At 42.5% G+C, this 17,532-nt stretch overlaps 1 protein-coding gene across 3 annotated transcripts in view; it reads left to right on the forward strand.

The window, feature by feature from the left end:
• Window positions 1–17,532, forward strand: part of grik5 (glutamate receptor, ionotropic, kainate 5) — a 79,812-nt gene that overhangs the window by 56,785 nt on the left and 5,495 nt on the right. For 2 of the 3 annotated variants that reach the window (XM_047335330.1, XM_047335331.1), the window contains 11 exons: window positions 410–562; window positions 2,041–2,145; window positions 4,818–4,925; window positions 5,762–5,965; window positions 6,745–6,858; window positions 7,469–7,578; window positions 7,825–7,998; window positions 9,540–9,705; window positions 10,885–11,110; window positions 15,496–15,624; window positions 16,847–17,013. In XM_047335330.1, coding sequence (XP_047191286.1) covers window positions 410–562; window positions 2,041–2,145; window positions 4,818–4,925; window positions 5,762–5,965; window positions 6,745–6,858; window positions 7,469–7,578; window positions 7,825–7,998; window positions 9,540–9,705; window positions 10,885–11,110; window positions 15,496–15,624; window positions 16,847–17,013 — 1,656 coding nt within the window. The remainder of the gene's footprint in view (window positions 1–409; window positions 563–2,040; window positions 2,146–4,817; window positions 4,926–5,761; window positions 5,966–6,744; window positions 6,859–7,468; window positions 7,579–7,824; window positions 7,999–9,539; window positions 9,706–10,884; window positions 11,111–15,495; window positions 15,625–16,846; window positions 17,014–17,532) is intronic. The other variant, XM_035637309.2, reaches the window with a different exon arrangement.

Consider the following 17,532-nt stretch of genomic DNA (forward strand, 5'->3'; position numbering starts at 1 on the left):
GACACAGGAGTACTCATGCATGCACGCGTACATCCAGGAGTCATTTTTACAGCTTTGTTTGCATGCCAGGAAAAAATTAAGCCACTTTATTCCTCACACTGATTCATGAAGCAGTTAAAGGGATTCAGCTCGTCTTTTGCTTGTAGTTAATGGGTATTGATGTATCCATCTGTGTTTTCTCCCCACTGTTTAACTCATACCTTACATCTATTCTCTCTGCCCCTCTTATTTTCCCTGCCGCCACCCCTCCATTTCTGTTAACCATTCAATCATTTCCGCTTGCGCCTCTCTCCTCTTTCCTCATTTAATTTTTGCCCTTCACTCCTTGTCTTTCTTCCCCATATTTCCACCCCCTCTTTTTTCTTTCTTTCCATGTCTCTGGTCCCCCCCCCCCCCTAACCTTCCACAGCTCTCGTCAGCGCTGATGTTTGACGCGGTGCATGTGGTGGTGGGGGCGGTGAGGGAATTGAACCGCAGTCAGGAAATCGGAGTGAAGCCGCTCAGCTGCACCTCACCTCAGATCTGGCAACACGGGACCAGTCTCATGAACTACCTGCGCATGGTAAACGTCTGATCAGTCTACATGTGTGCAATACGAAATGTGCAATCACCTCCTGATATGTATGGTAATTGCCATTCACACTAACATGCACATGCATACATCATAAGGAATATAGAGGAAATATGAGTAACATTTGTGATCTTTGTTTTTTTTCATGCTTTCAAATGTCAAACACACCCTGAGTATGCACATTGACAAAATCAAGATTTGTTGTCTTTTTAATCTATTGAAATATATCGAGTGCATCTAACTGATTAAACTGATGCTTATTTTTTAAATCAGCTATGTCAGAAATTAGTGACAAATACCTTTTACCATTTCACAAAGCCTTCGATGACATCTTAAAATTGAAGCTGGAACAATCACTCGATTATTGGATTGGTTGATAAACAGAAGAATGTTTATGTTTAAATATTTTGTTGATCGATTAATCGTTTGAGTCCTTTGAAGGCAAAGATGCCAAACATTTGTTGGTTCCAGCCTCTAAAATGTAGACAAAACATAAACAAAACAATAACTGGTTATTTAAAAGAAAACAGGAAAATCAGGGGATCTATTGTAAATTGAAATAATCTGTATCTGCAGCCACATAATCCAACTAGTCTGACCAAGAGCCAGAAATCCAAATTTATAATCATTAAATAATCACATCTGAGATTGAACAGCCAATTTTTCTTCTTTTTTGCCTGGAAAATGACTCAAACAAATAACATGATACAACATGAATCATGAATTGGTGATACAGTTTCTCTTGATTGATTTATTGATCAATGACGAATGCACAAGTACATTCTGTGTCATCCTCACCTCATGTTGAATGTAACCTCTTGTTGTCCTTTGTCATCTCCCATCTCTGGTTGTCTGTGTGTGTGTGTGTGTGTGTGTGTGTGTGTTTGTGTGTGTCTGTGTTTCTCTCATTGACGACCTGTTGTCAAGGCAGCCCAAGCCCCATCTCTCATTGCCTCCGCCCCACCGGCTCGACATCTGTCTTTGTTAGTCAACATCATGGTGTGCTCCATCTTCAGCGGCGCGCCATTCATCATAGATCTCGCTAACTGTGCCAGCACCTGGGTTTCGGAGACGCAGAGCTGAGCTGCGAGGTGCAGGTCTTATTAGGGAGCTGTTGACTCTCTCTGCTGCTCTGTCTGAGCCTCTCACTCAGTCACTCTCTCCTAGTTGATGCGAAACTGATTATCCTCGTCTGGTCCAGCCACAGACGCTGTCTCTGTCTCTCCTGCTCCTTCCTTCTCTTTGTCTTTCACCCTCTCTTCTCTCCTGATCACAGTTGATAGTATCTATTTGTCTAATCATGATGGATAGCGAGAAGAAGAATGTTTTGTCTTATGTAGCAGCCTGTATTCATTTCTCCATCTCTCCTCATCTTTCCTGCCTACTCTCGTCTCATTTGCTTACTTTTCCTTTCCTTGTGCCTGCCGCCTTCGTACTTCCTCACCTTAATCTCCACGTCTGCCTGCCAGGTGGAGTATGATGGTCTGACGGGGCGCGTGGAGTTCAACAGCAAAGGTCAGAGGACCAACTACACCCTGCGGATCCTGGAGAAACACAGAGGAGGCCACAAAGAGGTCAGGAGTCAACTGTTATCACGGAGCAGCTAGGTTACATCGCCCTTAGGCTTTGGGTTAGTTATAGGTCACCTGTCTGATTCCACAATGCTGGGGGAGGCGTTTAACTCAGGGGTCAGCCTCATCACAGACTCCACTGACAGTGGCCAAATATTTTTGTATCTTTGTAAAGTTTGACCAGTGCGTTTCACCTGACGGCTGTAGTGTGCAGTCTGAGGTGGGTCATGCAGTAGCTGCAAATATGTGTAAACATTTGTTTCGTCTGAAGGCTAGAATACAACACATTAACTGCTTGCATAGTGCATCAATTGAATTCTAAATGCTAAACGTTCTGGCAGGTCTAGGACCTGATGATTTCTGAACTGATGACTGATATTCCATTAATGTTTGGTTCATTTTCCTCCTGTGGCTAAAAATTATGACATTCATTTGTGGAAACCAGGGTCTGTCACTGGCTCGGTACAGAGTGAACAGACAGGGAGTATCATCATTCTGAAAGTAGCCATTAGGAGATGGCAAATTGTGGCCATAAAGGCGCGCACATGATCAGCAACAACACTCAGATAGGTTGTGGCGTTCAAATTGATCGGTATTAAGGGGCCCAGAGTGTTGCCAAGAAAACATTCTCCACACCATTACCCCGCCACCACCCGCCTGAATTGTTGACACAAGGCAGGTTGGGTCTGTGGATTGGCGCTGTTGATACCATCTGTGTCCCCCAGCACAAATCCAGATTCATTAGACTAGGCTACATTTTTCCAGTCTTCAACTGTCCAGTTTCGTCAGGCCTGTGCCCTCTGCAGCCTGTAAGTTCTTGGCTGACATCCGCTTCAGTGTTCGACATGTGGTCCACTCTGAGATGTTTTTCTGCTCACCGCAGTTGTTAAGTGTGGCTTTCCGCTTATTCTGTCAGCTCCAACATGTCAGGCCAGTCTCCTCTGACCTCTCTGATAAAAGTTTCTGTCTGCAAAACTGCGGCTCAATTGATGTTTTGGTGTGGTTTTTTTTTTGCATCATTCTGTGTAAACCCTTTTGTGGGTAAAAATCCCAGGACACCATCCGTTTGAGAAATATTGAGACCAACATCTCTGGCGCCCACAATCACGCCATCGTCAAAGTCACAGAGATTCTGATGTGTGATGTGAACTTTAAGTGAAGCTCCTGACCTATATTTGTGTGACTGTGTCCAGTGGCTGATTGGATAATTGAATTAGTGAACATGTGTACACATGGTTCTTCGTAAAGTACTGGGTGAGTGCAGTGTAACAAAAGCACAATTCATAGTCATAAACTCACTGAGTAATGTCAGCTTCATCCGTTAACATTCGCTATCATTAGCAACCAAAATCTAGTGGTCAGACAAATTAAGTCTGTAGTGCATGTTTTATTTGCTCAATAATCATATGAGGAATCATATGTCATTTCTCTTTTCAAAATGATACCGTCCTGCTTTTAAGTTTTCATTTTCATTTTCCTGAACCACTTATCTCCTCTCAGTCTGGCCTCTCTTTTTTTTGATATACCAGTTAGAAGCCACAACTCATTTCTTAAGAGCAGATGATACGTTGGCAGACTGAGGCAACAAGGTGTTTAGTGCCCCTTTAGTGCATTATTCTGTCAATGAAGACTCCTCCGATGGGCATTAGATGGAAAGTGAGGGAAGCTAGAAATCAAAATCAATTTCCCCTGAATTTCAAAGTCAAGATTAAATGAAGCACAAATACACACATCAGTGCTGACTGAGGCAGGCTGAGGGAATTGTGTTGCGGTTCATTGACTAGGAAACACTTTCGCGTCACCTTCCATTTATATGTTTTTTAGGGGCTCTAACATAGGCCGACTGCATGTTAACACTAAATGCCAGCGAATGGCCATGGTTAGATTAGAACTCGGCGGGAGAGTTATGTTGTGATGATTAACATTTTAACTCGGTCCACCTCTCTAGCAGCACCAACTGTGTAGACAGGCAGCGGTAGTTCACAGGAAAAAAAAAGGACCACTTTTAAATGTCAGAGCAGGATAAAGACTGTCATCGAGAAAACTGTAATTCTGTCTGAGGAATTCGTTACCTCTCCCTTGACCTACAGAGAGTTGTACATTACTATTCGCCAAAGAAATCCCTCCGTGATCTGCGGTTTCATCCATGCACAAGGCTTAGATCTTAATCACACGTTTATGTACCTAAGTGACTTTACTGTTTCCATAAAATGGAAACATGTTAACAGTTTTTTATGTAATTTACCAGGGGTGTAAGTAAAGGAAAATACACATTGCTATGAAGCTCCCGATCGCCAATTCTTTTCATTATACCATATTTGCTATCTTGTCCCAGGTCATTGCTCTGCCTGTAAACATTTTTTTTTTGTTTTTTTTTTACAGTGCTTCATGGTACTGCAGGTTCATCTATGGCTCTAGAGGGAGCAATTAAACCAAGGTGTATATAAAGCATGTAACAATATGGATACCAAAGCAAAGCATTAAATATTCAACATGCTAAAGTACTCCATAAAATAGACCAATTGCGTTAATGTACTCACTGAAATACTTATTTGCTATAGATGGTTTGTAGGCCGCCACTGCCGTATAACAGTTGTGGTGAAGTTAGAGATTAACTGCACATTATTTATCCCACAATAGCCATTGATTTCCCTTCCCTTTCTCCTCGGTGGTAGATTGGGATCTGGTACTCCAACAACACCCTGGCAATGAATTCCACCAGTCTGGACATTAATGTTTCAGAGACGCTGGCAAACAAGACCCTCATTGTCACCACCATACTGGTAAGGTCGCACTTTCTCTCTGGATTGCCACGCTGGTGAGGTCAGAGTTCTTTCCGTGTTGCTGCGCAAGCTGTGTTGTGGTCTGTTTCTGTTAATTCTGCTGTCACTGTAGCTGTCATAGAAACTGACACAGCACTGAGAGGGACGTGTTACCGGAGACAAACTGGCAAAATGCTAGTCCTCTGATTATGTCTTAATAACTACAATTTGTCTCCCGCTGGTTTCCATATGAGTAATGCTACATCAGAAAAATCAATAAACCTCTCGTATGACGCTGCTACATCATCATCAGGTTGGATTAGAGGTGAAAAAACAGCAAGTCTCCTGCACCACAGAACGCTGTCGTGTAACATTACACTCACACAAGCCTGTTTACAAGGTACAATAAATACCTGAGATAGGGTAATCCTTAAGAGCACAAACTAATAGGAAAATAAAGGAGTCTCAGATGATTTCACAAGATATTCTATATCATATTGGTCGAACTCCAAAAGCTGAATCCCATGGTGCATCTGCATATTGTCTATTTGTTACGTTCTCACTTCCACGTCTTTAAAACTCAGTTTTAGTGGTTTACTGGCTTTCTGTAACAGATGGTCTAGTACACACCCGAGAATAGCAAACTCAAAATATATTACATTTATTTTGATCAGGGATTCAAAATGCTTTACAAATGAGCATAATCCTCACAATGTTGAACTATTCCTTTGACATATCATTATTTTTTTGAAGATGTTTTTTTAAAAACATCTAGCCTCAAAATCGCACTCAAACCAATATCAAACCAATATTCATGGTTTTGGATTGAGACTCTTTATGTGTTCCCCCGTGTTCAGGAGAACCCGTATGTGATGCGTAAGGAGAACTACCAGGACCTCCAGGGTAACGACCAGTACAAGGGCTTCTGCGTGGACATGCTGCGGGAGCTGGCAAACATTTTGAAATTCTCCTTTAAGATCAAACTGGTGGATGACGGACTCTATGGGGCTCCAGAGCCCAACGGCTCTTGGACTGGAATGGTTGGAGAACTAATCAACAGGGTGAGTACTCTGTGTGACACACACACTCGCGCACACACAAACACATACACGCACACACACACACACACACACACACACACACACACACACACACACACACACACACACACACACAGAAAAATGTCCAAATGTTCTTACAAGTGGATCTAGGACAAAAGCTGACTTGATAATTCCCCAAAAGAGAGTAGCAGCATTGCCTAAAATTGTCTGCACCATCTTTTTCCTCACAGTAACCCACCCCTAACCCGGCCTGTCGCCCCCCTCTTTCTCCCCCTGTCCAGGGCGAGCGCGCCCCTGACAGACGCTCTGGTTGAGGCGGGCTAATGAGAGCCCCTCTCTGCTTAATTACCACACAGTACACTTCAATTACCAGACTGTGGTCCCTGTGTGGGGCCTGCCACACTGGTGCTCCCCGAGCTCTCCACGCTCTCCCTCCCTGCCCTCCCCACTGCCTGATCACTCAGCTTTAATTAGCTGCCCATGTACATCAATTAGCTTTTAATGGAAGAGATGGAGGGGAGGCAGAGCGGCCAGAGACCTGCAAGGTTCCATACAGGTGGAAAGACCATCCACCCAGTGCTTACGTGCAATTAGCCTCACTTGGACGTGGATTGTGTGTGTGTGTGTGTGTGTGTGCGTGTGTATGTACCCCAACAACATCAAGTGTCTCTCTATTTTTGCACAGCCACCTGACCACTTTCCGTCCTTTTTGTTCACTTCCTCTGCCTCTCTCTTCCCCCTCACTGTCATCTGTCCATCTGCCTGTCTTTTCTTTGCAGAAAGCAGACCTGGCCGTGGCAGGCTTCACCATCACGTCGGAGAGAGAGAAAGTTATCGACTTCTCGAAGCCGTTCATGAACCTGGGCATCAGCATCTTGTACAGAGTTCAGCTGGTGAGGGCGTTATCGAGGGCTGTAGGTCGCCCGCCGGGTGACACTCGCACCCGATCACGGACCGGTCACGGACCGGATTTCATTCCTTGTGTCTGCACTGCTTTCAAGCCAACGGGGGTCACGCAGAGGACGACGGGCTGCACTTGTTAGATGACGCTCGAGGAATCTGACTGGTTGTGGCACAACAGCTGATCTCATCTTCTGAAGCTAGGGCTTGTTTTTGTATGTTATGCGGCATCCACTGTGTCCACAGTGAGAGATATTGGTGTAATTTAAATTGCTCAATAAGTCAGTGCTCTGTAACTCGGTAACTGTGGCAGCTGTACATTGCTAATGAGGTTTGGGGCCAAGCCAAGGATGCTTCAGCAGTGGGCATTGTGAAATAGAGCATTTATGGATTGTAGCATTAGCGTATCACAGCACTGCAGACTTACTGTGAGAGTGCAGTGAAGGACACTGCCCTCCTGTGGTGCAGAAGGGACAATTACTGACTACTGGGACACGACACCTTCTCTCCGAGCAAAGTGTCCCTTCCAGTCTGTCTGTCACAGTCGGCCTCTGTTTCGTTATTCTTGTCTTTATCTCCTTGTCTTATTTTTCTCTGCATCAGGGTCGTAAGCCGGGTTACTTCTCCTTCCTCGATCCCTTCTCTCCGGCTGTCTGGCTCTTTATGCTGCTCGCCTACCTGGCTGTCAGCTGCGTGCTCTTCCTGGCTGCAAGGTCAATACATTACATCACACACTGTACAGATAATCTGCAGCTCACATCTGCGCTCAATCGCCATTTATCTTGTTGAACACAGGTTGCCTGTCACATATCGTAATTTTTTTACCCAAGACAACCTCCCGCAGACAGTTTGACGAGGATCGAATGACTGATTGATGGTGACTTGAATGATGAAGACACAAGTGCATCACTGTACCGTAGTTTGACCTTGTTCCACTGTACCGTTGTTTTCCCCGCCAGACTGAGCCCCTACGAGTGGTACAACCCTCACCCATGTCTTCGAGAGCGCAGGGACATGCTGGAGAACCAGTACACCCTGGGAAACAGCCTGTGGTTTCCTGTTGGAGGCTTCATGCAGCAGGGATCCGAGATAATGCCCAGAGCCCTGTCTACCAGATGTGTCAGCGGGGTGTGGTAAGTTGCAGAATATACTCGAAGGGTTTTTGCACATGAGAAAGAGGGGAAATTTGCCCAGTGCTTGAATTTTTAATCTGAGTTCAAGATGTAAACAAGTCTATTTTGGAAGCTAATCTTGGTCCAACGTGCAACTTACACCATGAGATATGGAAATTGAAGCACACATTCACGGAGGGCGGTAGAGATCTTGAGACTGGCAATTAACATTTTGAAAATTAAAAATCAATCACTGGCTACTGCATTTCCTAGTGAGAAAAACCTGCATTTTTTTTTTAAGCTTGCTTTTTTGTGGCACATCTGCTGCTTAAAATAATGACATTTACTTTTTGGATTTTAGGCATTTAGCTGACACGTAGCTTATAAGTTTTGGTCTCTCAGCACCAGCTTTTCATGCAAAAGGAAAATGCTAAGCTCACAGAAATACTAGCCTGATGTTTTTCCCGTGGCAACAGCGTGAGTGTAAAAAGAGACCCGTGCTGAGAAAGAAATAATAATCGCTAAGAGCGAAGGAGATAAAGGGTAGAGGAAGACAGGAAGAGAATATTATACTGAGTTGAGCAAGATGTGGGATAGGGGTTATTATTTTATATGGTGACTACATGATAGTCTACTTGATGAAAGTTTCTAGACATGCAGCAAATGCCACAAGAGACTCCCATTTTCAAGTTTGAGGATTATTATCGATGGCAATGTCATGATATTTACGTTGAGATGATTTACATTTGAGAATTTCCCTATACCATTTATACAGAGTTATCTATCTCTCTAACATCTCTCAGTGTGTGTGGGGGCAGTGTTGCAAATCAATGAGCAGGGCTGCTTAATGGAAATGCTGCATCTGCCTGACTTTCACATCAGTGTGATAAAGTATCTTGATTTGTCTTGTATTTCATTCGCATTTTGGCTAACTATAACAACAACAACAAATGCTTCTTTCAAACATTAACAGTCTCTACATTGCCATGATGTACGGCACAAAGGTTTTAAAGTAAAAAAGTAAAGCATGATGTGAATAGGTTAGTAAGCAGACAAAAAACTACATGGCCAGCCTTTGCCAACAAAGCACCACTTGTCCTGCACTTGCATGCAAATTGTAAAAGTAACTGGCAGGTAGGTTGTTCCAAGCATCTTGGAGAAACTGCCCCAGTGCTCCTGTGGATTGAGTCTGTCTCAGTGTCTCTTCACATAATCCCAGACTGACTCAGCGATGTTGAAATCAGGGCTATGTGGGGGCCACGCCATCTGTTCCTTGTTCTTCTTGTCACTGGAGATAGTTCTTTATATATTTGGCTGTACTGTATGTTTGGTGGTTGTTCTTCAGCTGCAGAATGCACTCTGGACAGAATAGTTGACTTCTAGATGGTATTGCATGATGGAAAGGGAATCTAAGGAGAATGTGAGGTGCCAAAAACCTTTACACAGTACTGTATATTGATGTTCTGTTAAAAAAAAGAAAAAAAAGACTATTATTATTCCATAATGCACACCCCCCACTTAATGTTTTCACTTTTCCTCCCCCTTCTGTCTCCTCCTCATAGGTGGGCGTTCACCCTGATCATTATCTCCTCCTACACGGCCAACCTGGCGGCCTTCCTAACTGTCCAGAGGATGGAGGTTCCCATCGAGTCCCCCGATGACTTGGCCGACCAGACCAACATCGAGTATGGCACCATACACGGAGGGAGCACCATGACCTTCTTCATGGTACGACCCACTGCGGATGAAGACAATATTTCTCTCCGTGTTTAGGATTGTGTGCGTCTGTGTTCGTAATTTCTGCACGTGCGGTTGTTAATTTCTGCTGTTCTTGATGGCAGCTGAATTCACTTTGCAATCTGACAATTTCCTGAATCTCCTCTATAACAACCATTTTTCACAAAGTTTTTTGTGTTTGTGCAATTTGGTCTTTATTGTTGGACCTGGAGGGATTGGTGGTCATCATATTTGCTACTTTATCCCTGAGTTCCTCTATTGTTTCCTTTATGGCTGTTTGTGTTTGTGTTAAGTGGCTGACTGCCTGTGTTTGCTTATGAAAGTGCTTCCGGCATCTGTGCCGGCATCTGTGTTTGTCGTGTGTGTGTGTGTGTGTGTGTGTGTGTGTGTGTGTGTGTGTGTGTGTGTGTGTGCGTGTGTGTATGTGTATGTATGTGTGTGTTCCCGCGTTTTGACTTGTGTGTGGGTGTGTTTACATGTGGGAGTTTGTGTAGGTGTGTGTTTAAAAAAATATGTACTTGTTTATTTGTGTGCATGTATGGGAAATGGCGACATGGTGTTTTACATTCTCCTGGTGTTTGTCCATATTGAGGGTATGAGTATGTGTGGTCTAGTACTACAGTACATTACCCAACGCAATGCCTATAATACACACACACACACACACACACACACACACACACACACACACACACACAGAGAGAGAGATACCCCCTGTCTACATAAAATATAATTTGACACATCAAACACTCAATCCTCAATTTGGAGTTTGTCTTATTTAGCTGAGTGCTGCACCACCTCCTGTGTGCTGATTTACTTCCATCTGTATAAAAGATGTTGCATCAGCTGCGCCATGGGCGAATAATCTGTTGCCTTAATTCATCTCACTTTTTTCCGCTCTCCTGTTCTCTCCTCTCTCCTTTCCCGCTCTACATGCCATTGATGTTTTACCCTACTTGTCATTATTCTCACCGGGATTTTCTGATCTACATGTTTTTCCCTCCCCGTATATCTAGGATACATCTCTATCTCTTTTTCTCTTTTTCCTTTTTTTCACCCTTCGTTTGATTTCTGCTTCAAAGACAGATGATAGGATATGTTGAAAAGCTCATTCGAACAAATCTATAATCTGTGTTGAATCCGCATCTTTGTCTTCTCATCCCTCCGCAGAACTCGCGCTACCAGACCTACCAGCGCATGTGGAACTACATGAACTCTAAGCAGCCGAGTGTATTCGTGAAAAGCACAGAGGAGGGCATTGCCCGTGTGCTCAACTCCAAGTATGCCTTCCTGATGGAGAGCAGCATGAATGAATACCACCGCGGCCTCAACTGTAATCTCACAAAGATCGGAGGCCTGCTGGACACCAAGGGCTACGGCATCGGCATGCCACTGGGTAATAATACTAATTTATTATTTAAAGATCAAAGATATCCTTTGGCAACTGATAAATGAATTTATATAGCACCTTTCACAGACACCAGTCACAAAATGCTTCACGATCAAAGTGATAACATCACAGTTGTCTGAGAAAAGTGAGATTAAAACAAAACAAAAACACACAAGGTACCGGATGAAGGGTGAATTCTATGATTTTGAACAGTGTGTAATGCATTTAAAGAGGGAATTGCAGTAGTCCAGTCGTGATGAGATAAAAGCATGTATCAGCATCTCCATTTCATTTTTTGACACAACAGGAAGGACCTGTTAATAACTTTAACACACTTGTATGTCATGAAGTTGTTGCATCACAATAAGATTTATGATGATTAGTAATGATGAGATTCATCTCTTCATTATAGTTATCTCGAAATTAGAGATAATTATTGTGCAAACTTACAATCTGGTAAAATAGATAGATAGATAGATAGATAAATAAATAGATAGATAGATAGATAGATAGATAGATAGATACTTTATTTATCCAAAGCTGGGAAATTCCGGTGTAGCAGCAGCACGTTGCACACAGCACACATTAAAAATATATGCAATATCTACATAAATGAATTTAAAATATACGAATTGCAAAAAATATAGAGAATAAGAATAATACATTTAAAGAATTTACATGAAATATTAACAGTGGTTAAATGATTACTCTTTAAATTGTATTTAATATTTCGAGATATACACTATATACATGCATACATACAGTACATGTTATACATACAGTGTCCTCTTATATATGATCAGTTATATGATGATGACTTTTCCAGAAGGCCTGTGAAAAGGTTTTGAAAAGAGATTTACACATCAGTATTGATTTATTCAGGGTCATTTTATTTCATGCTGGAAATTTCAAAGCATTCAAGCCCCTGTTGTAAACACTCAATCACATTTTGTCTTTTTGCCTCTACTGAGTTGCCTGAAGATCCAAGGTTGGGATTGGCCTTACCAAGCATTTAAAGGTCACAGGAGGTCACAAATATAGCTGTCATGTCATAGATCAGACCTATAATTTATCAATAAAGGCCTTAACCCGAGCATATCACTGCTGCAGTATTTCATTTGTAGCTGTGCAATAGCTTGCAGAGTAAGACAAGAGAATAGCATGTTGCAGTAATTAAAGCAGGAACATATTAAATATGTATAGAGTTCCAGATCTGAAAGAAAAAAAAAACAGTGACAGAGCAATGGTTGTGAGATGTTACTCAAGCTTTGAACAAAGACAATAAATATTACCACAAAGCATGTTAACACAATGGATCCCAGTCTTTTGTGTTTGTAATCCCTTAATACGGAGCAACATCTACTTGCAGCCGCCTATTCACAGGGTGCACGCTGTATGTATATGTATGATCTGTGTGTTATCAAAGAGTGATTTTCTCTCATTAGATTGTTTAATTTGAACACTTTCCTGAGGCTCAGAGAGATAAACACAGCATGTGCCGTCCCTCACAAGAAAAAGAAGAAGAAAAGCAAAGTTTTGGAGAAAGTCTAAAAAAAATCAAATAAAATTATGTAGTAGAATTTTTAAATGTTCCTATTTCACACTCAGATCATCATCTCTCAGCACCTTACATCATCTCTCAGCCCCTAGACCGGAGCTTTGTTTGATGTCAGACGTGCAGCGCTGAACATCGGCAAACTCAGCTTGCTTACAAATGTCACTGGGCTTTTATTATCGTAGTAGTAGACAACACATGAACCTGTAGTAGACAGTGCGTCCAAATTATAGGACATTGCGTGGAAACATTGAATTGCATATTGCTGAAGAGATAGACGCAACACAATCACCAAAATTTATAACACGAAAGAAGATGAGAACAATTCGTTCGCAGTGCCAAGGATTGAAACATGTCCTGAGCATCTAATGGTCACATTTACTGTGGTGAAAAATGTACAGATGGCATGTGTATCATATATTGTGTCAAAATTCTACATGACGCACAAGAGCACCAGCATCTCGGACCTGATCAATCACCGTAGACACACAACGAGGCACACAAGTGATAAACTTGCCCTGTGTGCATTAGAGCCACACGAAAACAAAAATCCACTGTCAGCCAGGAGCCCACGCTAACATTGCAATAGCAACATTCATCGAACAAATTCATAATCAATTGTTATCATACTTACTCTGAAGAAAAGACGGTTTCATGTCTAGTTGGAGGCCTTCAGGTCGCCATCTTAGAAAAAGCCAGACTGATATTGTGTCTTATTTTCATCCAATCTCTTTCTTAGCCAGAGAACGCGGTTTCTTCGGCTAAGTAAATTCTGGAAGGTCACTTTCACCTCAACACTCTGTACTGGACACTCGCACGTCTGCCAAGGCCCAACAGTCCCCTTAAATTCAATCAAGCCTCATAGCTAAGCCAACAAAACAATGCAGACCATGACATCATAATCTCCATTGTGAAAGAGGGATATGTTGATAAAAGGCCAAAACAAATTACGCCGACAACAGCATGAATTCGCAACATAGAACAACACACTAATAAAAATTTTGACGATACATAACTCAGTTACACATTGGTGCTAATTAGAGCCTGTTGTTACCGTACAGCGGCTGAAAGGAGCCCCTCCACCGATGAATATTGAAATGCGCTAGATTCACACCAAATTGCACACTCTCATATATATCAGTCCTCTTATTATGGCTGATTTTTTCCCCCCCAAGATCCATGCATTATTCGCTGTTAAAGAAATTAGAAAAAGAATTCCTGGAACTGCCCCTTTGTTTAGATCCATGCCAACATTTTATGGGTTCTGTCTTTGCTCGTGTCACACCCTTCCACCAAGTTACTGCCTACAAACAAACAAACAGACAGGGGTGAAAACATTCCCTCCTTGGCGGAGGTAACTATATATTTTCGTAGAAAATAGTTGTTTGCTGCTATATTAATGTCTAAAATCTCATATATACTGTATAAGTAACCCTTAAGCTCAAGGCTGAGTTTCTTCACAGTGACTGGTTGTCTTTTTATTGTGATCCAAAAATAGTCAAGTACACAGTCATTATTCTTGGAGGTAGGTCACCTATAGCCCCAGTGACCTCTTTGAGGAAAATAGTGGGTATTGAGTCTACTGCACTGGTAAACAGCTTCATAAGTTCTGGCAGAGGAGACACTGGACATGCTGGGAGTGAGCACGTTCAACAGAGGGTAGGCTGTTTCAACATGAATTATGAGGTGTTCTCTTGGATCCAAAACCCATACTTTCATCGAGAGAAGGGATAATAACTCATTACCTGGGAGAGGACACATCTGCATGAGCTCCATTACACTGTAAAAGGCACACAGAGCCAGAGTAGCTGTTTCCCCTTCCGTCTCCTGTCAACGCACAGCGACTTTATTGTATTTCTCTCAGAGGGCAGTAGATTGTCATGAAGGAAGGAGTTCAGGGTCTGTATGGAGGTGTTAAAAAAAATTGTATTTTTTAAATGGTTCGTGAGGGTGGGACGTGATTTATAGTGTCCTCTAGAGGATAGCAGCTAGAACACATGGTTATCCAGGACAGTGGGATTGGGGGCATCTTTCCTTTTGTGTGCTCTTTTAACAGCTTTGATACGGGGGACATTACATCTACAGTTCTGTTAAGAACCTGTCATTTTACTTGCACAACACTCAGTCAAAAACGTTCATAGGCACTGGGGTCTTAAAGGGGCCGTAAGTGATTTTAATCCAATATTATTTTTGTAAAATGCAGCAAAATATTTCCTCACGGTCCACTATCTGTGTGTTCTGTGTGTATTCTGTCAACCCCAAATTGTGCGGACCGCTCCACAAAACACTGTGAGTGCAGATGGAAAACATCACCTCCCAACACATCAGGTGACGTGCTAGGCGACATACACTACGACTCAGGGGTTTTGAATCAACAACAGAAATCTTTCTCCAAAATCGCTCACTGCCCTTTTAAGTAGCTCCAAAGAAAAATGTAGCGTAGCTGAGAACATATATTACATTTTTGGTTATCTGACCCTTTAAAATCCTCTCAGCCTGTTCTACTGTATCTAGTTCATGACATGCTTGTTATTCTGTCTGACCAGCAGCTGTTCCACTGAGCTCAGTCTGGATGTATTCTCGCTCTTTATCGCTCACTAATCCTCTCTTTATTCTCACCATAAGATCACACATAGCCATCTCTTGGCTGCAGCAGCCGTTGATACTCTGTGATTCGCTCTCCTTTTTCTTTTTACATTTTCACATTTCATGTTTTTTAGTTTTTTTTCTGCCTTTCGGAAATAATCCCTCTCTTGTCTGGGCCATTTTTCTGCACCTTTTATCCATTCTCCACCACTTGCTATTATCCTTTGCATTTTCTCCTGTCATTTGCCAGGCTCTCCGTTCAGAGATGAGATCACGCTGGCCATCCTCCAGCTGCAGGAGAATAACAGGCTGGAGATACTGAAGAGGAGGTGGTGGGAGGGAGGCCAGTGTCCCAAAGAGGAGGACCACCGTGCCAAGGGTCAGTTGACCGCAGCTGTCTGCCTCCACTCCCTTATTCTCTCTAATGTCCCCAGTAATAGTCTCCTCACTCTCTTCTACAGTCCCACTAATGGCTAATGCCTAACCTAAAGTCCTTGTGAAGGGTGCTTAGCACAATCTACTTTCCCAAATGTCTCCTGTTTGTCTCAGGTGGTGTGTAATGGAAATTATATTAGAGGGAGTGTGTCTGTTTACGTGTGTGTGTGTGTGTGTGTGTGTGTGTGTGTGCGCGCGCGCGTATTTGTGTGCCTCCATAAATGACAAAGACAATGAAGGTGCCTCAGTATTTATGCCGCTGCCGTCAGAGGAAAATCTCTTTTAAAAAGCAGTTTCAATCATTTGGAGCGAAATGCTCTGTTCCCGATTCTTTTAGCATCATTGAGCTTCATCTGTCCAATCTCAAGCATTTCAGGGCTACTTAATTCTGGTATTCACACAGCCACTTCCTAATGGGTCATTTAATTTTTTCTTAAAACTCTATTTGAAGAGCACTCCAGAGATTTGATACTGCACTCTCTTAAGGTTAGAACACATTTTGAATAAGAAGGGTTACATTTGAGGATGAGGAGATGTAGTAGAAACACACACACACACACACACACACACAAACACAAACACAAACAGACAGACACACACACACACACACACACACCAACACACTACGTCAACCCCCGACATTCCAAAAGTGATTTCATTTGAGCAATTTTCTCTGATTTAACGGAATCGTTTAACATTTTTGGAAATGCACGTATCTGCTGTCTCGCCGAGAGTTTGATGGGAATACACCAATGTCATGCCTGTGCAATGAATACAAAGTTACAGTTTCTTAGTTTTGCATAAAGACTGGTGTGTGTGGGTGTGTGTGTGTGTGTGATTGTGTGTTTGTGTGTATATGTGTGTGTGTGTGTGTTACATTTGGACAGAGCTTGTACATTTGGACTGAGATGGTTTTCTTCATTCATCTTTATTCAGCTGCTGTCTGCGACTTCATATTATTTATCTTGTCATTTAACTCTTTGCATGAAACAATTTTTTTTGTTTTTTTTTAAATAAGCCAATATTATCCAGAGCCACGGAAAACATTAAGCAACTGTTTTCACTGGGTGTGTAATACTCCACATTTCTAGTGAATCAACGTTGACATTTTAAAAAGTGTCTATTGAAGTGTGCACTGATGTGTGCATCCTGTGACCCACTCCCAGGTCTCGGCATGGAGAACATTGGGGGCATCTTCGTGGTGCTGATCTGTGGCCTCATCATTGCCGTGTTTGTGGCCATTATGGAGTTTGTGTGGTCGACACGCCGCTCGACAGAGACCGATGAGGTATGCCCCCATACCTGCCCTCGCCGACACCACAGACACACCCCAGTAGGTTCCCATGGCACCCCGCCAAACCCTTTTGATTATGTTGTTTTGTTGTGTGTGTGTGAGCGTGGGTAGATTTTTCTTTTCTTCCAGCTTTTGCCTCCACTGATATGTGTTCGTTCGTGTGTGTCATATGATGTTTGAGGTTTAATGTATTATGTGCATGTGAGATGAGAGGAATGTTGTCGTTTGTGGCACTGAACTGCTGTCATGTCCAAAAATGATGAAACAAATAGAGGAGTTTGATGTCACTTTGCATGTCTTGCCTGTTTTGCATTTTTAGTGTTTGCTGGTTAACAGTATGGCACTTAAGTGTTTGTGAACTAAACTTGATGGTACAAATAAGCAATATTGAGAATTGCCAATATTTGCTTGCATAAAGAAGTAGTGTGATCTTTTTCCCTGGCATTAAATGTCATGATGTATCTTCTTTTACATGCCTCACATGTACGCTGGTATTCTTCGTTTCCATTCTTGGATTACCTCTACTCATTTCACTGTGCGTCTCCCTCTCACTTTCTC

This window comes from Scophthalmus maximus, chromosome 1, assembly GCF_022379125.1.
Source record: "Scophthalmus maximus strain ysfricsl-2021 chromosome 1, ASM2237912v1, whole genome shotgun sequence".
Classification (NCBI taxonomy): domain Eukaryota; kingdom Metazoa; phylum Chordata; class Actinopteri; order Pleuronectiformes; family Scophthalmidae; genus Scophthalmus; species Scophthalmus maximus.